Source organism: Podarcis gaigeae, assembly GCF_964106915.1.
Source record: "Podarcis gaigeae genome assembly, chromosome: 4".
NCBI classification, from domain to species: Eukaryota; Metazoa; Chordata; class Lepidosauria; order Squamata; family Lacertidae; genus Podarcis; species Podarcis gaigeae.
The window spans coordinates 39,812,878-39,839,672 of record NC_139677.1 but is presented as its reverse complement, the minus strand read 5'-3'; the positions used below and the strand labels follow the sequence as shown (position 1 = coordinate 39,839,672).

Sequence of the window (26,795 nt, the reverse complement as noted above, 5' to 3'; positions counted from 1 at the left end):
TAGGAGGCCCCACTTAAAATGTTTTATCTCACTCAAATAAAGAAAAATGGAAGTTGCACTGGCACAGGAGTCCCAGTTCACATGTTATCAGAAGTCTGTGGTGCAGAAGCTGGGCTGTTCACCCATTTCTCTATCTCCCAAGGGCTGCCGATGCTGAAAATATTACAGACTGGAAGGTCTCCTGCACTCTGAATCTGGTTCTAACACCACTGGCTCCCAATATGTTTCTGAGCACAATTCAAAGTGTTGGTGCTGACCTTTAAAGCCCTAAACGGCCTCAGCCCAGTATACTGTACCTGAAGGAGTGTCTCCACCCCCATCACTCAGCCCAGATACTGAGGTCCAGCTTCAAAGGCCTTCTGGCAGTTCCCTCCCTGCAAGAAGTGAGGTTACAGGGAACCAGGCAGAGGGCCTTCTCGGTAGTGGCGCCTGCCCTGTGGAACGCCCTCCCAGCAGATGTCAAGGCAATAAACAACTATCTGACTTTAAGAAGACATTTGAGGGCAGCCCTGTTTAGGGAAATTTTCAATGTTCGATATTTTATTGTGTTTTTAATATTCTCTTGGGATTCATCCAGAGTGGCTGGGGAGGCCCAGCCAGATGGGCGGGGTATAAATAATTTATTATCATCATCATTATCATTATTATGTTCACCTTCCATATGGATTAATTAACTGTCCCACAATTATTATTTTTTACGAAGTAACATTGTATTACAATTATAGCAGGTCACAGGTTGTTCTTGTTTTCATTCCCAAATAAATGTATTCACCTCTGCATCCTTCCATATCCCCAACCTTTGTTTCTAGAAATACGTTCGGAAACAAGTGACATTTGTTTCAGACAGTTGTTCCTGATTTTCCTTCAGCTTCTTAGCCTGAAGACTCACCCAGGCCATCCATAATTTTACAGAAACAAACAATAATTTTCTAGTCATAAATAGTAATGATCAAGCAAGGTTGTCTAAAGTAGTTCTCTACTACATTATATTTATGTGGACAGCCTACGAAAATCTAATGTATCCAATGAGCAGGGCAAAATAGCTCCGACTTATTATGCCAGCATCTTAGCTACAGACCCTTTTTTGCCTGCTCAGTTACATATATCCAGCCACTTACCCACTGCGTGTGACAAGACACTGCCTGAGTCCAAGCTTCCGGAAAATGTCTACCACTGTTTCCATGGGCGTGTGGTCTGTGACAGTAAAGGGGCTCAGATTGAGAATACGCCGGAGCTTCAGGGGGTGAGGGCTGTTTGCCGGGACTTCCGGAGGCTCTTCAGTGAAATAGATAATGGAATTGCTGACTACACCATCCTGCCGCTGCCTTGCGTTTTCTGCGTAACAGATAGATAAGGGAAAATACACTTAAAATGAATGCAACATCCATTCTCACTTCCTGGTTTGGGCAAACCATTCTTTGCCATGATGTTCAAACTGAGCAAATGGTAGTTCAAAAAACAGAACTGAAAACCCATTTCAAACTATGGCTTCCTATTCTAGTTTAGAGTCAAATATATTCCCCAATTTAGGTAAAACAGCAATCTAAAGTTTACCTGAACAAGGAAGTAAGGCGACGGGGAGGAATCAGAATGCATGGAGGTTGGATCTATTTAAATCATGACTCTTTAATACCGATTTTTAAAAAGTGTACAGGACCTAAAGTGATTACTTAGGTGTGCCTGAGTTAGTTTAATGGCCTACATTGTGGCAACAGTCCTTATTTGACTTTGTCCAAAGTCCGACTTGGGGCCAACCCGCTGGTCGTTTTAATCTGGGGTAAAATCATAAAACAAACTCAACAACCAACTTCAATCCTAAAAGAAGGTCAACAACTTTGGTCGGCCCTCATGGCCCTTCACTTCATCAAATGAAGCCCTCTTTGAAAAAAGTTTGAACACCACAGTCTTAAACAAATGGCATCCCTAAGTACCTATATTGCAGTATATATTATATACCATATATTCTAATAATGGCTACTAGTGTATCCTTCCCACTCTAATGTTTGCATAGAAATCCTCTGAACAATTATTGCGGAAGAATGCACTGAGATAGCCTAATGCCCTTTACCCTCTCTCTCTCCTTTCCCTTCTATTTCCTGTGTGCATGCTAAAAGCTCAAGGACACGGAAAGCCATCTAAAAATATCCTGTGTTCAAACAGAAATCCTAACTAGAGCCAACAATTTTTCCTCTTGATTGATTTGAGTTGCAGCTGATCTTAAGAAGGGGCCTTTATTACAAGTGTGTGTTTGTATCTATACACACTTCTTTTCCATCAATCATGGAGCACAAATGTGACTCTAACTTTTAAACTCCAGAAACTCAGGTTTTCCATTGCAATTCAGTTGCATTCTGTTAAAGGACCCCTGGACAGTTAAATACAGTCCAAGGCGACTATGGGGTACAGCGCTCATCACTTTCAGGCCAAGTGAGCCGGCGTTTATTCACAGACAGCTTTCCAGGTCAAGTGGCAGCAGGACTAAGCCATTTCTGGTGCACAGAAACGCTGTTTGCCTCCTGTAGCATCAATGGGCTTAAAACTGCCAAATCCAAAGCTTTATCACCTGCCAATTTATTGCAGTTCAGATAAACATTAACTTTTGTACTGTCTTTGTATGATACCATTTATTGAAATTGCAATGTGCTTCCTGTCACCTACACCAATTCCCCCCCCCCCCCCTGCACATACATTTCCCAAAGCTCAAATATAATCTTGTCAAAACCAGTTTGTCAGACTCAAAACTTGGATAAGGTATGGGCCTGAGGAGGGAAAGAGAGGTAGAGAGAAATGAAGCATATATAAACTCTCTTCAAACAGTATATCCCTGTAACACAGCTTTTGCCAATCTTTTCTGATGGGAGTTGCAGTTCAAAACATTGGAAGGACACCAGACTGGCAAAGTACAGAAGTAATAACAGAGGGAAAACTATGCTATGATGCTAATCCTGAAGGAATCGATAGGTTGTACGCAACATCCTCTGTCCACTAGCACAACGACTCTTGTGCTAGCCGATGGAAGAGATGCGGAATGAGGAATCCAACGCAACAATTGTCCTAGCAGAAACGCATCGTGAAAGAGATTGCGCAATTTACTGCGCAATGGCATTAAAAGCAACTTGATTATGCATTCTCCTGCAGAACACATTTGCCGCTGCATTGGATACAACCCCAACTATACTCTTTAAAGCAGAGCTTCAAAAGGCGGCATAGGTCCTACTCAGGCATTCAACCCGTACATGATTCCAACAGCATGACGATGGAGCAGGAATGCACTCACTTGGCTCTGTCGCCTCCAACACTTTCCACACATTGGTAAGGAGCCTGCTCTGCAAAGGGTGAAGGCAGCAGGGCCAGGCAACAACGGCCTCCACGCTCTCCCTACCTAGTGAATCACTGAGATGACATGCCAAGCTTAGGTCTTTTGAGACCTGATCCCTCATCCCTACACAGCCCTCTTACTCCTCTCCTCTGTTCTTCTTCTATGTCATCTATAACAGTAAGCATATCTCTAGACGATACAGACTCGTTACTTACTTATGGCAAGAATCAACTCCCGCCTCTGTGCAAAGCCTATAAGGCGTTCAGAATCTTTAGAAACCACCACTGGGAAGCCGTTGTAGTCCGTCTCCTTGATTAACGTCTCCACATCTTCCACCGTCATGCTGTCTTGGGTCAGGACGGAGAGAGGCGGCTCTCCGCGCCTCGGCCTCATGACATCAGTGGCCAGTGTTCTGTGGGTGAACTCATCCTTCACATCCAGAAACGGATAGCCGTTCAAATGTATGTGTGCCTCGTAGATCCCTTCTTTGCCAAAGGCATCAGCTACCCATTTGCTAGTGACAGCTGCAGCCATCAAGGGTACTATGTACTCTAATCCTCCTGTTAACTCAAACATGATCACAACAAGAGAGACTGTCATTCTGGTGACTCCACCTGTCAAGAGAGAGAGAGGACCTTTGGTAATGGAAACGATTTGCAACATACATGGGTACCTTTAGCAGTGTACTAGGATAACCTACGAATCCTAAATCAGAAGCACCATTGATTTTTTTAATATAAAGTTTATTAAAAAAAACACACAGGCATGATAGAGGTTAAAACTATTTTCTATAAAGTAGCATTTCATCAGTAAATACATCCATGGATGTATTTCTTAAAACTTAAAAAAAGGTCCCAGCAATGAATCCCCGTTGTGGGGATTTGAACCACCAACTTTCTGATCGGCAAGCCCAAGAAGCTGGGTGGTTTAGACCACAGTGCCATCTGCATCCCTACTTAAATACCACATTACATACAACCAAGAGAAAAGTCACATATTGTACCTAAACAAGCTGCAGCTCCCACCATGGCATAAAGTCCTGGGGTAACACAGTCAGCTCCTGGCCTGCACCAGTTCCGGAAGATGATCCAGTCATGGTGATGGTAGGCCAACTGCTCCACTCCGATCCCAACTATTCTTCCAGCAATAGCTCCCACAGCCATGCTAGGTATGAAGAGTCCTGAAGGGATCTCAAATAACATAAGCAGAAGTGAAAAGTCAGATTCTCAAAAGGTCTGCTTGACTACATACAATGTAGACGATTATAAAGTACAATAAATAACTTGCGAACGCATCTCGTGCCAAATTTTAATCCACAATCTTTCTGTGGATTAAACCTGTTAAGTTTGTTATATACCACACTTAAAAAAGATACCTAGCAGATGGGTTGCAATGTAAGCTTTCAAAACTAGAGCCTTCTTCTTCACATGTGGCAAAATATAAATCCAGCCACATGGTAGGGTCACATCAACAAGGCAATGTTACCAGAATGACAAGGGAAATCAGCCATACTTTACCAGCTCCCTCCAACATCAATGATACATACAGATCTTAAATTTTCTCAGAGTTCAACAGCACTGAGAGGGCCACAGGTAGGGGCGCCTTCCTTGTGGAACGCCCTCCCTTCAGATGTCAAGGAGATAAAGAATTATACAACTTTTAGGAGTCATCTGAAGGCTTGATGTTTTTATTATGTTTTTTAGATATGCTGTAATCCACCTAGAGTGGCTGGGGAAACCCAGGCAGATGGGCAGGGTATAAATAATAAAAATTATTATTATCACAGCCCTTGAGTTTTAAGCTTTTTCTTTCTTAGTCTTTTATGATACCCATATATGACTGGATTTATCCAACTTTGAGAGTAGTGCCTAAGATTGTCGTAAAAGCATTTCAGCTTTGCCTAATTTCATTTATGAATTTATTCCAAGTTTAGCTATTTTACATTTTCTTTTTTTCATACAGCTCAAAACATGCATGCCTTTCCCTCCTCCTCGTCAGAATCTGATAATGATTCAGGCATGGTGAGCAAGAAAAGAATTATATCTGTTTAAAACATCTGAAAATGAGCCCCTGTCATTTTGGCATACTTTACAACTTTATTACCGCCCTTTTCTGTATAATTTAGATTGGATTTGAATTACATGTCAAACGCAGCATAAAAATGTTTAACAAGGAGCCTGGCTTTTCACAGGTGAAATCAGGCGGTTCATTCCTGCATCCCTGCTTGTCAAGGGCTTTGTGAATTATGCCTTTCCTTGCCTGGCGTGCAATCAAGTCACCAGTCAGAATAGCAGGCAGAGGGTGAAATGAAAACATCAGTCACTCAACTTGCTTGCTCCATCCTGGCAATATATACATTGCATATTTCATAATTCTTGCTGTTGAATTCAGCAAGTTTGCTGCCCTGTAAGCAGAGTGGGATTTGCAGCCTTAGCTGTCTTCAGTGCGTAGGCTGACAATGTTAGTCTTCCTCAGGACACGGTGGGAGAAGAAACAAAATCTGAATCGGATTTCTCCTTTCACATTTCCAGTGAAATGCAATGTACAAAGTGGGAACTAGCATACTTTCCATGAAATAAGATGTCCCTGTACAGTGGGACCTCCAGTTATGAACTTAATTTGTTATGGAGGTCCGTTTGTAACCCGAAACCGTTCTTTTTTTTTTTTTTAATAAATTTTATTAATTTTCATCCAGTTATACATTTTAACCCAGATACAACAAATTATGCCTGTTTTGAACTTCCTTCAGCGTCTCTGATAGTCATCCATTTTTATATCTTTAATACGCAGTCCCTTTTTTCATATTGCCATTATTCCACCTTACTCCCATTATTTTTAATAAACAATACTTATTTGTTTTTTTACGGTGCCTCTTGGAAACCCACTAATGTTGTGTTTATACCACATGTGTTTTTCAGATAATCCACCAATTTTCCCCAGTCCTCGATGAACTTTTAACCCGAAACCGTTCTTAACATGAGGCACGCTTTCGCTAATGGCGCACCGGTGTGCAACTTCCGCGGGGCAAAGTTTGCAACCAGGAGCATCTACTTCCGGGTTAGTGGAGTTCGTAACCTGAAGCATTCATAAGGAGAACGGTACATAACATGAGGTTCCACTGTAATTGGAGCAAGCACTGATCATGAACTCAGATTTTGTGTGAGTCTATTCTCCATGCCAGAATTACAAAATTAGGGGATATTACTTTATTTCTACTTTGCTTCCCTCTGCTTCCTTGTAATATGTGAAACCATTTTAATTAGCAGTAGTAAAGGACTAAGTTATGAGGCACCTTAGTAACTAACAAGGGCTGAGCAGCTGGATCTCTTTCCTATAAGGAAAATATACTGCAACATTTTGTTGCAGTGCCCACCTCGTATACAATAACAACCTTACCATTGTTAATAAACGTGACTAACAACAAATTAACAGAGCATTTATTAATTATTATTATTATTATTATTATTATTATTATTATTATTATTATATAACCCACCCTTTAACACATAGGTTCTGAGGTTGGTATACAACATTACATTAAGATACCACATAGCAGTATAAAACCATAAAATATCTAAATTGAGAAACCATTGTGTGTCTCTTGATGTTGAATGCTAAGTTCAGCATACAAGTATATGGCATGCAAGCTTTTGCTGACATAGAAATAGCTAGCTCACTCTAAGTTATGTTCCCAAAGCTAATTTAACCTTTTCATGCTACATAACATGCATATCTTTTCCAACAGTTAAGCTCATATTGAATTCCCAATCTTTTGTGTGTGCAAGTTTTCATCTGTAAAAATTCCTCACCACACCTAGCCAGAAAAACAGGAGGTCTTAATTCAGTATTAAAATAAAGGTGATTTTTACAAATAAAGAAAACTATAAAAGACGAGCAGAGGAGAACATATAGCAGGTTTTCGTTTAATAAGGTCCATTTCCAGTTCACAGCCATGGAATGAATTTTTTGAAATTATACCAGAAAAGTATAGAATGGAAAAATCACTTCAGAAAAGATTCTCCCCTATGTAGTGTTTTTGAGGGTGAAGAGAGGATCTGGGGTGCTGACATTCTTACTTTGGGTCTGGGCCTGGTGGGCCAGAACAAAAACAGAGAGAGGCAGCTATGCTGAGCCAAACAACCATGCTACGCAACTGGTTTTTGTGTGTTCTTCAAGTTATGTCTAATACTTGCCCTGCAAACCTATCCAAGCTAATATGTGAGTTTTGTTTGAAAGCAAGCTCATGGGATGCACACAAAACGAACTCTTAACAACACACAGACACAAATTGGAAGGTCTTGGCACAAGAATCCACAATCGGTCAAATCAAAAAGTTGCCACAATCAGATCATAAAGGGACCTCATGTGCTGTCAGCAGTTTAGGCATTCGGAACAACTCTGTCCAATTGCACATTCTCCCCAGCCTTTGGACACCGTCCAAAACAAAATTAAAATACTTCCAGTGTAGTTTTTGCCAATGGCATGACAAGTTGATTAGGCTGCCATTTAACATTGGTCAGCTAATGCAACAACTTTACTTCCTGTCAGCAGCCCTTAAGTTCTTATTTCAATCCAGGGATTTCAGAAAAGCTTAAGTAGTCTAGAGAAGGGGGAAGCTGAGCCTTGCCAGAATGCTGCCATGTCAAAAATTCCTTCAGCACAAGAAATGGGGAGGTGCCAAGTTGCTCATGTTACACTATTTGTGAATTGGGCTTATACAGTTTATCCCCTTGCATCAGTTAAGGGATGCACAAAAGAGGATGGGGGGGGGGGAATGTATGTCTCGATGTGCCTCCAGAGGGAAGTACGTCTCACACTTGACATCCAATTGATCTGACTACCCAGAATGCAATGGTTTCTAAGCTCTATTCTCTGAACTAAAATGAACTGTGCAAAAGAAAACAATGGTTTCAAAGTGAACATGCAGCATCTTAGTGCACACTGCCAAAACAGTGGGGGCTCCGCTCCCGCACTGCTGGGAGTTAAGCCATGGTCTGTCTTAGCATTACAGTCATACCTCGGGTTAAATATGCTTCGAGTTGAGCGCGTTCGAGTTGTGCTCCTCAGCAACCCGGAAGTAACGCACTCCGGAGTGCGTTACTTCCGGGTTTCGCCACTTACGCATGTGCAGACGCTAAAAATGACGTCACGCGCATGCGCAAAAGTGGTGAAAAGTGATGCGCGCGTGCGCAGACGTGCCATCGCTAGTTACATTTACCTCTAGATGCGAACGAGGCTCTGGAACGGATCCCGTTCGTATCTAGAGGTACCACTGTACATCTAAACCACTTTAAAAAATAAAAACAAAAATTGGAGACCATATTGCCACAAAATTGACACAGACACTGCAACTTACCTTCATACCAAAGGTAAATATTGTGATGATGATTTTAAAAACCAGAGCCAGGGCGAGCTGCCACATAGCCATGTACACTCCAATCCCAGCCGGTCTGTCAGGAATATCGTCCACAGGCCTCGTCATATTGGGGTCATTTATGTAGTCGCAGAGCTGCGAGGACTCCAGAGCGCCGCAGTCATTGAACAGTTCTGAGATGAGCTCGCTGGTGCTCCTGCGAGTGTACGGATTGGGGAAAGCAATGATGGCAGTGATGGCAGTCACCACGATGACCTCTAAGACCGGGTACTTTCCAAGCTTGGTGGTTTTGCGCCTCCTGCACCAGGCAATGTTGCATCGGATGAAAAGCGTCCCCCACAAACCTCCAAAGACTCCCAGCAGAATGAAGGGGAAAAGTTCGGCCATGTACCAAGGTGTGTGATACTCCACATAAAACAGAACCAGGCGGCTGTTTCCGAATGGATTGATGGATCTCAAGGTAAAAGCAGCAACGAGGGCAGCAAAAAAGGATCTCCAGAGAGTCTTCAGTGGAAAATAATAACTCACCTGAGAGAAAATAGAATCAATCAATAACAACCAGAGTGTTTCCCATTGGAAATCAGCATTAAGTTACACAGTGCATTTTAAAACATGCCCATATCCATTGCTTTCAAAGGTACAGTCGTACCTTGGAAGTCGAACGGAATCCATTCCAGAAGTCCGTTCAACTTCCAAAACCAAAACATGACTTCTGATTGGCTGCAGAAAGCTCCTGTCAGACGCTCAGCTTCCAAAAATAGTTTGTAAACCAGAACAGTCACTTCTGGGTTTGTGATGTTCGGGAGCCAAAATGTTTGGGAACTAAACTGTTCGACTTCCAAGGTACAACCGTATTCGCCTGAGATTTGTGAGGGAAAGGGTGCACTGTCTCTCTCACACAAAGCTGTAAAAAGATCCCCCCCACCCCCACCCAGACTCTGGGAGAGGACAACAGAAAAACTGTGCTGTATTAATTCTGCAATATCCATGTATATTTATGCAAATACATTGCAGAGGGGAATCAGCTCTTTCCCAGACTTTGGGATGGTGCTGGGAAAAGGAAAGGGAACCAGCAGTGGCAGCTGCACCAGAGTAGCAGTGGCAGCCTAGGTAAAGGGACCCCTGACCGTTAGGTCCAGTCATGGACGACTCTGGGGTTGCGGCGCTCATTTCACTTTACTGGCCGAGGGAGCCGACGAACAGCTTCCAGGTCATGTGGCCAGCATGACTAAGCCACTTCTGGCGAACCAGAGCAGCGCACGGAAACACCGTTTACCTTCCCGCCGGAGCGGTACCTATTTATCTACTTGCACTTTGACATGCTTTCAAACTGCTAGGTTGGAAGGAGCAGGGACCAAGCAACGGCAGCTCACCTCGTCGCGGGGATTCAAACCGCTGACCTTCTGATCGGCAAGCCCTAGGCTCTGTGGTTTAGACCACAGCACCTACCCATCTGCTAAATAGGAAACTGGGAGGGTCACTACTCAAAGTTTCTGAGAGTTTTTTAGCAGACCACTAGTCCCCTCACAGAGCTATTAATTCCTTGAGCACTTCAACAACCAACCAATCCCCCTTCCTAGCAAATTATGAGAATTGTAGCTCTGTGCAAGGAATAAGGTCCTCCTTACTACTCACAGCACCCATAACAAGCCACAGTTCCCAGGTTTCTTTGGTCTGGTACAGATGTGGCCTGAGCGTGGTCTGCATAGAATCTTCAGGAAACCTGTGGGTTTCTGCATTGCCCAAGTTGCTTCTTACCTCTTCTAGGCTAAAAAGGACACCACCAATTGGTGCTCCAAAGGCAACAGAGACACCGGCGGCAGCAGCAGCTGAAAGCACCTAAGCACGGAAATAATGACACACATGCAAGTTAAAGAGTCTGTGGAAAATACACATAAGTTTATGAGGTGAGGCAAGGAAATTGCAAAGCCCGACGTTACCTCTCGTCTCTTTCCCTCGTTCTTGCTGTACTTGGAGAAGAGGCTGCTGAAAAAGTTGCCACAGCAACAAGCCACGTGCACCAGCGGCCCTTCTTTGCCAAGGCTGAGTCCGGAAGACACCACCAGAACCAAGGTTACTGTTTTGATTAAGAGGGTCCACTTGCCCAGGTAGCCCCTTATAATGAAACCACTCAAGATGGTCTTTATCTGGAAGGCAGGAAGAACAAAAGTGGTTGGCAGCTTTAGATTTTGTGAAGCCGATGCAAATTTTGAAGAGGTGTTGTTGTTTTTAAGACTTGTGAAAGCTAAGTCTCTAAAAATACAAATCAGATGCTACTTTAACGCCAAAAAGTTTCTTCATTTTCACTCCCGATTCCATCTCCTTTAGCAGATTCCCCACGTCTTTTTCAAACCTTCACTCTAAACCACCGTTAAGCATTGGAAATTAGGAAATTATTCCCACCCCCCATTTTGAAATGCCTGTCAATCCAGAATGAAAGCAAAAAAAACCTTACCTCTGGAATTCCAGAGCCGCAGGCGTAGGGAGCAAAAACCCGGACAAGGGAGACAGCCAGGAAAGCAAACAATAGAGCCCACAAAATGTAAAGAAAATAATTTAGAATGTAAGCGCTTGCACCCTAGAGGGAGGAAAGAGGGAGAGAAAGAAACCAAGAACAAACAACTGTTAAACCAATCCAACAAGTACTATGTTTCTGCTAGTTGCTATATAAATAAGAGACGCTTTGGGGCTAGGTTTCTTCCCTGAATTTAATGACAGGGCTATTGCAGCAAAGAAAGCCCACCACTTATGCAAGGTTACATTCTGGGGATCATGCCTGAAGCCAAAATCACATATAGTCAAAACACACTAGGTGCAATGGCAGGTGGGATTGCCAAAGAATGCACACCTCCTTTTTATCTATATCTATCTATCTATCTATCTATCTATCTATCTATCTATCTATCATCTATCTATCTATCTATCATCTATCTATCTATCTATTTGCCAAGCACATAAAACTGAATGTGTGCAAGTTAAATGCACATAAGTTGAGGGCTTACTGTATTTATTACATTGTCACCGATCTCCTCCAAAGGCAGCAGCCAATGGCTGGCCAGAAAGCAAGGTTCTGCCCTCCTGGGGGCGGGGCACAAATTGGCTCATTTGAAAAACCCTTTTGGGTGGGAAAACCGGCCTCAAGATCCCACCGGATGAGGGGAATTCTCTTTGAGGGGCAAGCAAACGTGCGTGCCCAGGCTAGTGAGAATGGTGGCCGAGAGCGAGGGGCTACAACCATCACCCATTGGGAAAGCGCTCAGCGGCCATTATTACATAGTCACTGAGTTCCTCCAAATAACCCATTTATTCAGCCACCATCCCAATTTGCTTGCACATAGCTTAGGCAGTCTGTACTAAGCATTCCTTCTGATTTGTTTATGGGGTGGTTGTATGACAATGAGCATTCATTCCAATTTGCTTGTGGGGTGTTTATACATCTCCCTATTGATAATTCGTGCACCCCACACTTTTCAATGCAATTTCCCATCACTTTCCCAACTGCAAAAATTCTGTTTCTAAGTATTTTCTGTGCTAGAGTGACACCTCAATTTGCAGTTGCACTTGTATCCCTCCAGCCACATAGCAACAGGCTGGAGATGCCCAGTGTTTCTCCAACAGTACAAATATCTGCTTCTCGACTGCAGTTCTGCACACACTTAAGCAGAAGCCAGCACTGCAGAACTCAGGGAGACCTACATCGGGGTTAAGTTGTCGCAGAACTGGGCTATGTGTTATCTGTGTGGCACCCACAGTAAAGCAATTCATACAGAAAATGCAGCTGGGGGGTAGGAAACACTAAACTCTTTATAAATACAGTACAGTGCATGGCAGCCACAACTATACTGCAAACCATATTTAAACAGATGCTAAACCACTGTGGGAGCTGGCGTCACATTTGGAAAATATTCATTAACTGCCCAAGAGAAAAATTGCTCAACACATGTAGAAAAGGGTCTGCCCCATAATCCCTAAAAAGGAAGGGTTATGCAGGACAAATGAACACAGATACAGGCAGTCAGGAGGGAAACTTGAATTGTCACCCATTCCCTCCCCACACAGTCAATAGTGGGTTGTTGTTTTTTTAGATAATGCATAGATGGAAGTAGATGGAAGTCTTACTGGCAAGAGGCGAAGGTTATGCTAAGAGCCACAGTTTAGTGGGAGAGCATTTGCCTTGAGGATAGCTCAACTGGTTAGAGCATGGTGGCGATAATGCCAAGATTGCAGGTTTGATCCCCATATTGGACAGCTGCATATTTCTGAATTGCAATTCTGTAATTCTATTCTATGAATGTTCCCAGCTCAGGATATGGCAGTTTCCTGTGGTCCGTACACCGGATAAGGGAGGATTCAGCTAACAGCTCATCTAATAGCTGGGTCCTTAACCCCTTGTTAAATCACATGGAATCAATGTGAAGCTCCTTGTACATGACTAAGAATGGCATTTCACCATAGGATGGCTCCAAATGCTTTACTGCTGCAAAAGCTAAAAAGGGATTACCACTCAGCAGGCATGGGTCCGCCCACACTCCCACTAGTCCCTTTGTCTTACCTATTTGCACAGAACAATTATTAATTGGGTGGCTCTTCTCACCAATTTTGACAGCTGGATTTGCTTATCCCCAGCTAAAGAAAATATTAATGGCATCTCTGTTTTGACATTTACTGAAGCCGTGAGTAACCCTTATTGCCACAGCTGAAGAGCATTTGTTTAAATTTCCCCATGAACGTCTTCCCATAGAGCTTTAAACAAGAGCCAGCTATGGCAATAATCATTATTCCTTTACAGGATGGGCTTTGTTTGCAAATCAAGGTCCATACCAGTGTGAATAGCCTTGGAGTTAAGAGAGGCTGCTCTTGAAAATTTGGTTCTCAAAATACTTGGAAGAGAACCTCTTTGTCCTCTTGATGTAGCTAAACTATTGCTGGGCTTGGTTCCTACCACTCCCACCCCTTAAATCACAGATATAAAAACTGAAAAGATATATTTTAGAGAAAGGCTAGGAAGGCTGCCTGTTTTCAACAAACCTAAATCTGGTGGAACTGGTTTGAGAATATGCATTCTCTGCTCTGGAAATGAATGTTTTGTGGCATGGAGACTGTGTGTACCCAGATCTCTCATGCTCCAAATGTTACATATGTCTTCAGCCTAAGTCCCACAGAGTTAAAAGAAGATCTATGTTTCCACCCATGCTTTGAGACTCAGCTTTTCCCATAAGTATTTGAATGCCCCTAAGGTACTTTCATTTCCTTTCATCAGTCAAAATCAAACCATGGGTGTTACTTGGTTCATCCTTCCTCCAAGGAACTTACAGCAGAATTTTGGCCTCAACCCCGCAAGGTGTATGTTGAGAGGCAATGGCTTGACTTGGCCAGAAAGAAAACCATGCTTTAGGGTTACATCATGCATTAGCTTTAGGGCTGTGTATTCCCAACCCCCTTCTCTGGTATGGCAGCAAGAAGACCTCAAGCTTCCACTTCCATTTTTAATTAACTGAATTTTAGTGTCCGTACCCTAAGTTTTGGTTAGCCTATGATTTACTGAAACAATCAAAGACAACTCAGAGTTTTGGAAAAAAAGCATTCAATTTCAGTTAGTAAAGAACAAAAGCAAAAGTTTACAATCTTCTCACAGCCAGTCTAGGCAAAGGAGAGGGGGTACACAAACCATTGTTTACTGTTGTCCTAACACAGCTGGTTTAGTTGCCCAATGGCTGAGCCCAATACTACACCGCCTCTTGTGTTCAGTAACTACAGGACAGTTGACTTACAGGTGACATAGCTTTTGGCACCCATTCACCTCCCAAGGACAGTTTTGATATGGAAACTGGCACAAAATTGGTCTTGGACTGTCAAAACAGTAGGCTGCACTGGACCAATGTTGCAAGCAAGAGTGGGGAACCTGTGTTTCTGGTCTGCAGCTCCTAGTATGACCACTGGCAGTTCAGCCTTCGGCTGATAGGAGAGTCTGACAACTTTTGGAGAGTCACATGTTTCCCATCCCTGCCTTTGTGTTTTGTGGGCTTACATGAGTATAGCCAGGGTTTTTGTTAGGGGGCAGAACTGACCTGATTGGTTGGTTAGTTAAGTATTTCTATTGTTTTACTTGATCCCCTGCCCAACCCCCACTGCCCGGCTACATCCATGTGGGCTTAGCGAGTACCGTTATGCAGAAGGAAAAACAGAAGGAACACGGGATACGGTGGCTGTCTGATTTGCTTCAATATTTTTATACACCAGGCATCTGCTATAGTGGTGTTCTCTCTCTCTCTCTCTCTCTCTCTCTCTCTCACACACACACACACACACACTAATTAAGACAATTCTGACAGGTGTCAGAATTCATAACTGCAGAGTGACAAACAGCTCTGAAGCCACGAAAAGGCACGAAACCTCAGGGTAAAATGGTGTTGCAAAAATATCCATCTATATCCATGTCTTCAATCTGTCAAATTCCATTAGCTATGACAAGCAGAATTCATCAGGCGCAGATAAGGAAGAGTCTGAAAATATTACATCCGAGACACTGCCCTTTAAGGATTGCCTACATAAAGCTAATAATTTTCCATTCTTAGTGCAAACGTTTCATAAAAGTGACAGGAGGATATAAAGTTTGTACAATAGCAATTAGAAAGGGAGGCAGCCGTATTTCAGTGGTGGAGAGCACATGCTCTGCATGCAGAGGGTTCCAAGGTCAACCCCTGGTGCTTTCAGGTAGGCAGGGAAAGCCTGCCATTCAAATCCCTGGAGAGTCTCTTTTGGTCAGCACAGGACATGCTAAGCCAAATGGACCAATGGACAAAGGCAGCTTTCTATGTCCCTGTGGTTCCGCCAAGCATTAGACATGTACATAAATGAACGAGGAGAGTGATTCTTCCAATAATGCTCTCAAACACCCTGTAACTCCATGAGAGCCAGCATCGTGCCATGGCTATAGTGCTGGAGTCCTGTATTAGGTAATTTAATTAGTCGAATTACAACTTTAAAACTATGTGGAATATGATTATGTTGGTTGCAGATGAAAGATGGCATCGTCTCAGCTGCTGTGCTTATGAGCAAAACTATGCACATGTTCAAGTCATAGAAGCAGGTGCAGTGAGTGGCACACCCCCTCTCCTGTGAATTTCAGGTAATTTGCAGGCTCCATATTGTTTTGAACTAACTTGCCTTGGTCCTAATTAGATAAGACTTCAATGACAAAGCACACCTTCTCTCTCCTTCCTTCAGCAAACCAATAATCTCTCCAGGGCGCCTTTCAAGTTTAGCAGAACACATTTTAATGAGAGTTCCTTGCTAAAATATTAACTGTGCAGGGAAGAACAGTGAAAATTATATGAAAGGTGTAGACCTACCTCGGACTGGTTAACTAGAAGTTCAGACCACTTTTGCCACTGCGGACATTTGTCCCTGTCCTCAAAAGAAGTTTCGTTAAATGTCCAGCAACACTGCTCATGGCTGTACCAGAATGCGGATAAACAGACACCTTCTTTCAGATCTGTCATCCAGTCCACCGCCAAATCGATAACTCCAGCTAATGTGCCTGGCGGGGGGGGGGGCAGGGGGAACAGACATTAATACACGAAGTATATGTCTAAGGGAAAAACCCAGACATTTGAATGTACGAGAAATGAATGTGGTTCTCACAGAAAACCCATAAATATGAATCAATCCATAAACAGGTGGCATTCACAGTCAACTCTATGTTGAATCACCACCCTGTGGTGACCAAAATAAGAGTTTATCTCACTCTCCAACTGTATATGTAATTTATGACTCCCTATCCACAAAATTGTCTCAGGGCTGCGGGGCCATTTCAAGAACACGTGTCCTTAAAACGCACATTAGGGGGTTGAGAGAGACCTGGGAAAACAGAAGATAAAGGGAAGTTCTCTTTTACCTTCCTGTAGAGTTTACTGTGCAATGTTTCCTTTTAAATGCCATCTGCTTTTCTTGGCTCGGCACAGAGAATTTCTAAACAACAGGCTCCCCTAATCGCACACAAGCAAGCTCATTCGGCCAGACAAGAGTATGTTTGCAGCGCAAGTAAATATGTTCTCGTCTAGACTGCTCCATGTGCCAATAAAATCAATGGGGTCGAAACCGAGGTCAAAACTGGTGGTGGGGCTACTGTGCAGGTCTCATGCCAGGATCAGGCCACCAGACGAACAAGCAAGCATCTTGTGTGCTTATTAGTCTCAATACCCTGTCACTTAAAATAGGAAAACATTTAAAAAAAAAGATTTAAGGGATGTCACTTACATTGTGAAGACCAGAAGGTATAATTTACCTACACTATACAACTAAAATGTACAATGGCTTTTTTATTTTATTTTTGCACACATCTGATCTGATAGCTTTTTCAAATTATATAGCACAACAGCGACATCCAGTGGTAGCTAAAGAATCATGCAGTACTGGGGCTGTGTTGCAATAGTTTTATACAGACCAATCCAAAAATTCTCCAACACTTGGGTTCAGTTTGCTGGTGCACCCAAAGAGATCCAAAACTGTATAGGCTTTTCCGTTCACCATAACACTGAAAACAGTTAAAGGTCTGCACTCTTGGATCTGTACGGACACTGGTAATGAAGGGTAAACTTGTTTCATATGTACACCAAAGTTCTGTTCACATGCAAAAGCCCTTCCTGGGCAAACAATTTTAATTCAGGGATTTATTTATTTTTTGCTTTTCTTTACACTTTTTCAGTCATCGCAGTACTATGAAAATATATGGCCTATTAACTGATAGTAGGCCAAAACACCAGTTAGTAACAGAGTTGCTAGTAAACTGGAAAATGCCTGAAAATAAAATAGCTATAAAATCACCTGGCTCAGGCGTTTTTTAAAAAAACATACTTCTAATTCCTCCTCACCATTTATGGCTTCACCTAAAATGTTCCCAGCAATTAAGCCTGGTGATAGTTGAAATCTGTTTGTAAAATCTTATTTGGTCTACATTTGGAACAGAAATCGAAGTCTTTGGCATTTGAAAAATAAAAGCATAGATAAAGAGGATGAATATAATCCATTCAGGGAGCTACAAGTTTGATTCCACATTTCCAGTGATACAACTTCCCTTTTATTAATGCCTATTTTTGTAGCATAAATTTAGTCAAGGCCAAGAAATGGGCATATTAGTGTCAACAAAACAAGAGCTTATTAAAGCATTTCCATTCACAGGAATATTTTCACAGAGAGCGCCTATTTCTGGTTAATAAAAAAAAAATCTAGGTCAATGTTCAGCATGCAATTTTACACACATATCCCAAAGCATGAAGCATAGCTACATCTTCCCTTCGGCATGCTGAAATGTTAGGGATCGCACGCATAAACTCAATTTATGCAGATGCCCTCATAGGGAAGCTGAGAATGTCTACATTGGTCAACACAGCATAAGACTTTCTTGAAAATACCTGCCAGCAGTCCTATAAGAAGCATCACAACCCATCCCGACCAGGCATCTAGTAAACTTTTGATGAACTCCCATATTGACTCCTTGCTTTTGTTTGTAATCTGGAAGGGGGAAAATAGTGTTTAGTTGAAAGACATGCGATTTTTATATAGTACAGTTCTATATAACCAAGCAGCCCAACAGAAAAACAACAACATGTGTATGCTTTGATCGCATAATATTTGCATTTGTTTACACTGCAAATTTGTATACAGGATTTGCATGGAATACAATTAAAGCAGAGTTTTGGTTCACATAAATGCATGAGAAGTTAAGATTCCTTGATGAAATTTGGACACTGATATTTGATAGTCTGTCTTGCTGTAAGGCAAAAGATGCTTATTTTCTTCTAGGTCTTTCCCTTAACAGACAACCACATATTACAGTACCTCTGGATGCGAACGGGATCTGTTCCAGAGCCCCGTTTGCATCCTGAGAAGAATGCAACCCGATTCGCTGCTTCTGCACATGCACGTGACGTCATTTTGAGCGTCTGCACATGCATGAGCGGCGAAACCCGGAAATAATGCATTCCATTACTTCCAGGTCGCTGCGGAGCATAACCTGAAAACACTCAACTTGAAGTGACTTTAACCCGAGGTATGACTGTATACATTATTTTGAAAGAATAATTTAAGCACTGAGAAAGACAGGGCTTAATTTAAGCACTGAGAAAGATTGCCAACATGGTGCTTTCAGATGTTGCTGAACTCCAACCTCCATCAGTCCCAGCCAACATGGCTAATACTCAGGGATGATGGGTGGGGTATAAATAATGAAATTATCACCATCATCAGAGTTGTAGACCAGAAACATTCAGAGAGCACCATGTTGACAATCCCTGCAGTAGTCTAAAGATTCATATTCCTCCAGAAGTGGATTTTGAAATGTGACTTTGATGGCAAGTTCCTTCAACCTTTTCTCAAAGTATTACTTCAGTCATTTTGATTTCTTTATTTCGTAACATTTTATACACGTGATTGTAATATAATCTCAAAGTGGTTTATGAAAAGGTCAGACCTATCAATTTGGGTGTGTAGGGGTAAATAATCTACCACTTTAGCTATCTGAAATGCTCCCTGCTTTTGAAATATTTTCCCCCCCCTTACCTTTCTATGCCTGTCTGTGTCACGTGACTTCTCCCTCAACCAATCAATGGTATGAAAGTCTTCATATGTCCCAACATCGGGGAAAGGTTCATCCAAGAAATCCATCAAATTTCCAGACCCATTCATGCTTCCAGCATTAACCATATTAGTACCTGTAAGGAAAATAAAGGAACAAGTTCCATGGCTCGAAATTCAGAAATTTGCTCCTCAGGTACTTCACCTTGTCATTCCCACCAACCCAGGCAAACAGAGAACATTATAGAATTGAAGAATAGGACTGATCAATACTAGAAAAAATAACTTAAAATCTATTTCCTTTGTTATTCCTGGCAATAACCAAGTCAATAATAATAATTATAATAATAATAATGTATTATTTATACCCCACCCATCTGGCTGGGCTTCCCCAGCCACTCTGGGCGGCTTCCAGAAAAATATTAAAATACTGTAATACATCAAACATTAAAAGCTTCCCTAAACAGGGCTGCCTTCAGATGTCTTCTAAACGTCTGGTAGTTGTTGTTCTCTTTGACATCTGATGGGAGGGCATTCCACAGGGAGGGTGCCACTACCAAGAAGGCCCTCTGCCTGGTTCCCTGTAACTTGGCTTCTCGTAGTGAGGAAACCGCCAGAAGGCCCTTGGTCCCTTCTGGTTCCAGGTGAGTCACTGACACACAGTTGGTCTGATCCCAGTTTCTTGTCCAGAGCACAATTTGAAACTCCACCTTGAAGGATCGCTCTCCCACTGTACAATAGATTTCAGTTTGTTAAAGACCTAATGAAAGGTGGGTACTGAGCAGACATAACCAACATAAAATGAAGGATCCATAGAATTATGCAACTAGTTCCACATGCTCAGGGGAGATCTGGAATTGTGTTTCTCTCAGAGAGGTTTCCTGTGGCACACAACAAAACCTCTTTTGTAACTGAGGGGGGAAATAGACATTTGTAGCATCACATACAGATGTGAAAAAGTGGGGTGGGGAATCTACTGAGCATGCCTAAAATAGCCCTCTGTATTCTGGCCTTTGCATTTGAGCAATATCTTCTTTATAAGCATGTCTCTGCCCTTTGACAACTGATTATTCTGCAGTCCATAGTATCTTCAATCAGTTTCTCACTCCTACAAGTAATTTTGCACACAAGCATTTTACTCACATTAGCAGAAGATTTGTGCATGTGCTCCCCCTTCTCTTCTGCACTCTCTAAAATCACAAGTTGCAGATTTCCATTTCATGGAAGGCAAACGGCAATCTCAATTGAATCTGTTGATTTGATCTTATACTACTTATCCAAGGAGAAAACCATGTGATCAATTGCTTGGCAAACTGGGCCATATATTGATTATTGGAACCAAGTCACTGAATAGCATGGGAGATGTGTTTTGCTCACTGGCAAAAAAAAAAGAAAAAGAGCCCACAAAGGTGAATTCCAACAATGTTGATCTGTTCCAGAGGGTTGAAGGATCTACAAGGGCAGGAATGGGGCTGAAAGGAAACTTTTAAAGTATTTTATGTGCTTCATAATATATTGGGCCAATCTGTAATGAGCATGTTCAAAAAGATGTTTTTATTATTATTCTTAAACAGCTCAGGACCTCAATATCTCAATGACTGCCTCTGCCCATATTAACCAACCCAGACCCTGCAATCATCATCTGAGGCCCTTCTTTGTGCTCCAGAAGTCCAGAGGGCAACAAAATGAGGACATGCCTTTTCTGCGGTGGCTCCCCAATTGTGGAACGCTCCCCCCAGGGAGGTTCGCCTGACGCCTTCACTGCATATCTTTAGGCACCAGGCAAAAACATTCCTCTTCTCCCATGCCTTAATTAAACAATCTATGGTCTTTTAAACTGGGGGGGAGGTATTGTTTTTGTTTGTTACTATGTTATATTTTTGTGTTGTAAACCACCCTGTGATCCTCGGGCAGTAGAGAAATTTAATTTAAAAAAATATATTCTTAGGGATTGTTCAGATTTCACCTTTTTGTGAACAATGACAATGGCCATACCTAGAAGTAATTGTAAGGACTGCTGTTGGTGCTGGTGGGCTCTTGATACCCTCATGCAACCCAATTAAGTTTCTACAACATCTAAAAATCTATTTCTAAGTTCATTATTTGGTTGTTGTTTGGTTAACACTGAAATTGAGTACACCCCCAGGCTAAGTAGCACCTTCTGGGTGGCTAGACTTGACACTTCGCTTCATTTGAGCTCATTATTGCCACTGTTTTCAAAATTAAAGAACCTTTACTTGATAAGAAGAATTTGGCTGAAAGAATGAATGTGTTTTAGGATTTGGTGCCCTGCAGATGAATACAGCTATACCTCACAGCAGGCCCAGCCACCATAGCTATGCAGGCTGGGGATGATGGGATGGGAGCTGTGGTCTAAAATATATGGAGGGCACCAGTTCTACAAAAGGCCGTGCTAGAGCTTCGAATAAATCCTGCATATCGAGTCTGGCTGGAGTTCAGCTGAGCTAGTAGCAACCTGAAAAGTTGGTGAGGTTTCAAAGCCATCAGCTTATAAGCTTCCTGCAACATTGACAGCCTAGGAACTCCACACCAGTCTCACACCCAACTTTCTCAAACTACAGCTGCAGACACATTCCTCACACCCTGGTCAGGAAACCCAAAGATTTCCATTAGCCCGATACCCAATTGTGTTGTAGAACAGGCTTAGAATGAGTTTGAAGTTGTTCTTTACTACTAGCTATCCAAGGACGCCATTTTGGATCAGCTGGAATAGGGGAGCAAGATCCAGCAAGTCCAGTAATTCAGAAGGAAATATTGAAAGGTAAAAATAATACATTCTAGAACATCTTTAAGTCCTAAGATGTCCACCCTGTTGTGAAAAAGGCAGCTGTGACAAAAAGGCAAACTGAGCAGAATGAAAATAAAACTACCGGTATCATAACAATATTATACAAATGGACGGTAAAACTACATTTGGAATACAGCGGACAGTTGTGGCCACCTCACTTCAAAAAGGATATTGTAGAGCTGGGCAAGTTTGAGAAAATAACAACCAAGTGATCAAAAAGCTGGAGCAAATCCACTTTGAAGATAAGTTAAAATATTCGAGGCTTTTTAGTTTAGAAAAAAAGTAGAGTGAAGGAAGACACAATAGAGGTTGATGAAACTATGTATGCTATAGAGAAAGTGGCCAAGGATATCTTTTTTTCAGTCTCTCATAATACTAGAACCTGGGGACATCCAAGGTGACAGTGAATTTTAGAAAGCTCCGGCCTGCCAACAGGATTTATTTGCACAGAACATAGTTAAAACCATGGAGTTTTCTCCCACAAAATATAGTGATGGCCTCTCGCTTGGATGGTCTTAAAAGACGATTAGACAAATTCATGGAGGATATAGCTACTAATCATGATATCTATGTTCTACCTCCACAGTTGAAGGCAGCATGCCAGTCAGTGGGGAAGATCTGCTGCTGCACTGAGAACCTGCTTGTGGAGTCCCCACAGGTATCTGGTTAGCCTATCAGAACAGGGCTAGGTAAGTCTTTGGTTTGATCCAGCCAGGCTCTCCTTATGTTGGGGGAAAATCGCTTTCTAGGAAGATAGGAAATTGCCTTATATCAAACCATCTCCATTTTGTACACACTTTCAGTAGCCTCCAGAATTTCCCTACATGCATATGCTGGGGATTGAACGGAAGCCTTCCGCATGCAAGGCATGTATTCTGCCCTTTCTCATACTTCTCCTTGCTTCTAGCCAAACCTTAATACATATATATATATATGTGTACACACACACACACACATATATATATATATATATATATATATATATATATATATATATATATTTCGTATCAGACTTGGTTATGTTTTACAGAACAATCCTATGTGGGGTCATGGCGGAGCAGAGCAGCAGATCCATTGCCACATCCTAGAGCAGTCATGTGGTTGTCCGAGGACACCCCTCTATTTGAGAACCCTCCAGCCCAACCCGTAAATACAAATTAAAATCAAAAACACTAAAAGCACAGAAAAAGTGTGTGTGAAGGTCACCTCAGGAAGCCAAAGGCATGTCTAAAAAACGAAGGCCTGCATAGAAATGAAGGTGCTCTAATATTAAGAATAACAGAGGGGGCTTTCTTGATACTTCTATCATCCTCATAAGTGCAAGGAATGACACCCCGAGAGAGGGCTTCTCCTATGGAACGCCAACCCCAGAGAGGTGCATCTAACACCATCATTCATCTTCTGTCATATGCTGAAGATGCATCTGGTTATCCTGGCCTTTGACAGTTAAGAGGTAGTTTTATGGGATGCACATCATCTGGTTTGTTACTTTTACCTATTCTGTACTGCTTCTGTTTGGAATTCTTTTACTTGATTTAAAAAATAATAATTGTATAAACAGTTCCCCCTGTTGTTTTTAATTGTGTGGTTTTATTGTTGCAACCCACACTTACTCTCACACCTTATGGTGAAGGGCAGGAAAGAAATCTTAGAAATAAATAAGAAAAGATATTTGCTTGCCAACAGAGGTCTGATAAATGGTCCTCTCTCAGAAAGGAGAGGTGCATACACTGAGAATGTCCTTTCTCATGTCCCAACTGAACTTGCCTCAGATGTTGGCAGGAAAATTAGCATTGTTTCTGTTGTGCTTTACAAGCATTTATTTAAAACACTTCTGCACTTCTTGGCTCCTTACCTTTTTCGCCCTGACCTAGCCACTGTGCTCCACGCGACGGTCACCTCCAGACTGGATTATTGTAACTTGCTCTACGTGGGGCTGCCCTTGAGACTGACCCAGAAATTCCAGCAGGTGCAGAATGCTGCAGCGAGACTCCTTACGGGGTCCTCGCTGTGAGATCACATTCACCCGGTGCTATACCAGCTGCACTGGCTCCCAGTGGAGTACAGGATCAGGTTTAAGGTGCTGCTTTTAACCTTTAAAGCCCTATGCGGCCTAGAACCCTCGTACCTACGGAACCGCCTCTCCTGGTATGTCCCACAGAGGAACTTACGGTCTTCAAATAAAAACATCTTGAAGGTCCCAGGCCACAGAGAACTTAGGCTGGCCTCAACTAGACCCAGGGCTTTTTTGGCTGTGGCTCCGATCTAGTGGAATACTCTGTCACAAGAGACTAGGGCCCTGCAGGATTTGACATCTTTCCGCAGGGTCTGCAAGACAGAGCTGTTCCACCAGGCCTTTGGCCAGGGTACAGCCTGACTCCCTCCCACGGCAATCTTTGCGGAGCTCTGGCCCAATGGTTGCCAGTGGTTTGCTTTGAATTAATTTAATAATGAATGATTTTAGAGTGTTGTGTTGTGTTGTACTGTTGTACTGTTTTATTATTGTTAGCCACCCTGAGCCCGGCTTCGGCTGGGGAGGGCGGGATATAAATAAAAAAAAATATTATTATTATTATTATTAACATTATTGAATTTCGAAGAAGTGTACAAAGATAAAATCGAAGCCTAACAAAGCATGATAGGGCAAGAGAATTCAATTTCTTCCTTCTCCACAGTGAACTGACCAAATATACAACCCATCATCAGTGATCAAGAAATGCAAGGTGCTTTATTTGCTATGAATGTGGGAAGACAACTAAGCTAGGTAATAACACACGGTTGAAATAATTCCAGGAGTAGGCTGGTACAGAGCAGAAGGGCCTGTTGTGTATACACACTACCCAAGTGGCAATACTTTTTAACAGAGGATTTGGAAGGAGCATGGAATCGATGTGGTTATAAGAAGGATCTGTTTCTGCTATCCAGGCCCAGGCCAGTGTAAGATCTCCTTTTCAGTGTTAAGAAACAAGGAGTGGGTTCTCACTTTTCTGTCAGGGCATTCAGGGTCCAGATGACAGCAATTTGGTTACTGGACAACGAAAATGGATTCTATGGGCCCTAACTGTGGCCAAGAGACAGGTACTGATGAACCAGAAGACTAAAGATTTGGTTCTGTTTAATCAATGGATCAACAACGTGACCACAGTTGCAACATATGAACGGATTGCCGATAGACACAGACTTTGTTTGGATAAACATACTGACATTAAGAATGAGTTTTTATAGCATTTAGTGGGTTATTAATAATCATATGTATCAGGACAAAAATAGTACTTATAATAATAATTATTATTAACAAATGACAGCAATTAGGGTATTTGCTAGTGACACAGTACAACATGTGAGGATATTAAATTCCCAAGAGAAGAATTAGCGTGGAAACTCTTCAGTGATAAAAAGCATGCAACACCAAAGAACTGCTTGCATTTTAACCATGAGTCATCCTTTTTTGTTCAGGCAGAGACATATTTCACCATATCCTGACAGAAACTAAAAACTGTTCCAGTGTTCCATTCTTATACTGCTCTTTTATATTTGACCCTGTCCAACAACTGCCATCACTCTAGTTAATCCATTTCCAAACATCCCCAAATACCTTACTAAGATAAAAGGCATAACTCTCACATAAATGGAAAATGCAAGCCAATTAATGTACTCATAGCTACAGAGGAATTGAAAAGAAAAGAGAAATTATATTTCTGTATCTCCCTATGCAGTGTGACAAGGAAGTCATTCAGCTGTAGCAGATAAGCACACCCACCCACTCCCAAAACATTTCTGTACATGGCTTAATACTGGGTGTTAATTCCCCACAAACAAAAATAACTAGAATTCACAAACCGAATGAATTACGCTAGAAATTTGATGAATAACACTTCCCTTAAAAGCACGGGAAAAATTACACTGTAATGCAAATGCTGACATCAATATGCTGTAATACAATCGCTCCTCTCCTGCCCCCCTAATTAAATTGTACCTTGCTCATTTTTTAAAAAAATCTGTTAAAACACTGACAACGGAATGCCTCCTTCAGCTTAAAAAACGCCCCATCTGACCACACAGCTCCTGAACTCTCCAGCCGGAAGATCTGGGGAACGAGCAAAACAGCCTTTGCACCTGCCAGCACAGACCGTGCCACGTTTTTATTTACAAAAACAGGAAACCTGCTCAACAGAGGTTGATTTTAAAACAAAGCCAGAAGGGCGAAAGCCCAGTAAGTCGTGTTAATGGAGGGTGTTCTCCTCTTACCTGCAATGCAACATCGTTTAGTTCAACCCCCAAATTCCAGACACCATCCTTTCTTTCCTGCTATGGCTGCAAAGGCAGTGATGTCATATGGAGGAAGCCGTAGCAGTCACGTGACTGCGTGCTCTCTCTATTGGAGGGCTGATTGAGAGACAGGCAGCAGCCGGCGTCCAATCCTTCAGGATTAAAATCAGCCTGTTGAGACATTTGCTTCCACCTTCGCAGCTGACACTGCAATTACTTGTGGATTCTTTTTATTTTTTTATTTTGCAGCTATGCTATTAGATGACTATTTCATGCACAGTCTTGTTATGTTCTTATTTTTTGGGGTGTGTGTATATATATATATATATATATATATGGGAAATGTCGTTGAATTTTTTTTATTCTTTTTGAATTAATATTCTGTTTTCACTGGACAATCTGATACAATCCTAAATAAATTCCACATTTCAGTTAATGCACTTTCTTTT

At 42.1% G+C, this 26,795-nt stretch overlaps 1 protein-coding gene across 1 annotated transcript in view; it reads right to left on the bottom strand.

Moving 5' to 3' along the window:
* CLCN4 (chloride voltage-gated channel 4) overlaps window positions 1–26,449 on the bottom strand; it is a 33,309-nt gene extending 6,860 nt beyond the window's left edge. The window contains exons 1-11 of the mRNA XM_083734276.1: window positions 26,326–26,449; window positions 19,254–19,405; window positions 18,107–18,206; window positions 16,046–16,233; window positions 11,149–11,271; window positions 10,634–10,840; window positions 10,452–10,532; window positions 8,676–9,221; window positions 4,323–4,509; window positions 3,535–3,933; window positions 1,119–1,335 (exon numbers count right to left, since the gene is read on the bottom strand). Of these exons, the coding sequence (XP_083590402.1) occupies window positions 1,119–1,335; window positions 3,535–3,933; window positions 4,323–4,509; window positions 8,676–9,221; window positions 10,452–10,532; window positions 10,634–10,840; window positions 11,149–11,271; window positions 16,046–16,233; window positions 18,107–18,206; window positions 19,254–19,397 (2,192 nt within the window). The 5' untranslated portion in view covers window positions 19,398–19,405; window positions 26,326–26,449. The remainder of the gene's footprint in view (window positions 1–1,118; window positions 1,336–3,534; window positions 3,934–4,322; window positions 4,510–8,675; window positions 9,222–10,451; window positions 10,533–10,633; window positions 10,841–11,148; window positions 11,272–16,045; window positions 16,234–18,106; window positions 18,207–19,253; window positions 19,406–26,325) is intronic.
* Between the last annotated feature and the right edge of the window lie 346 nt (window positions 26,450–26,795).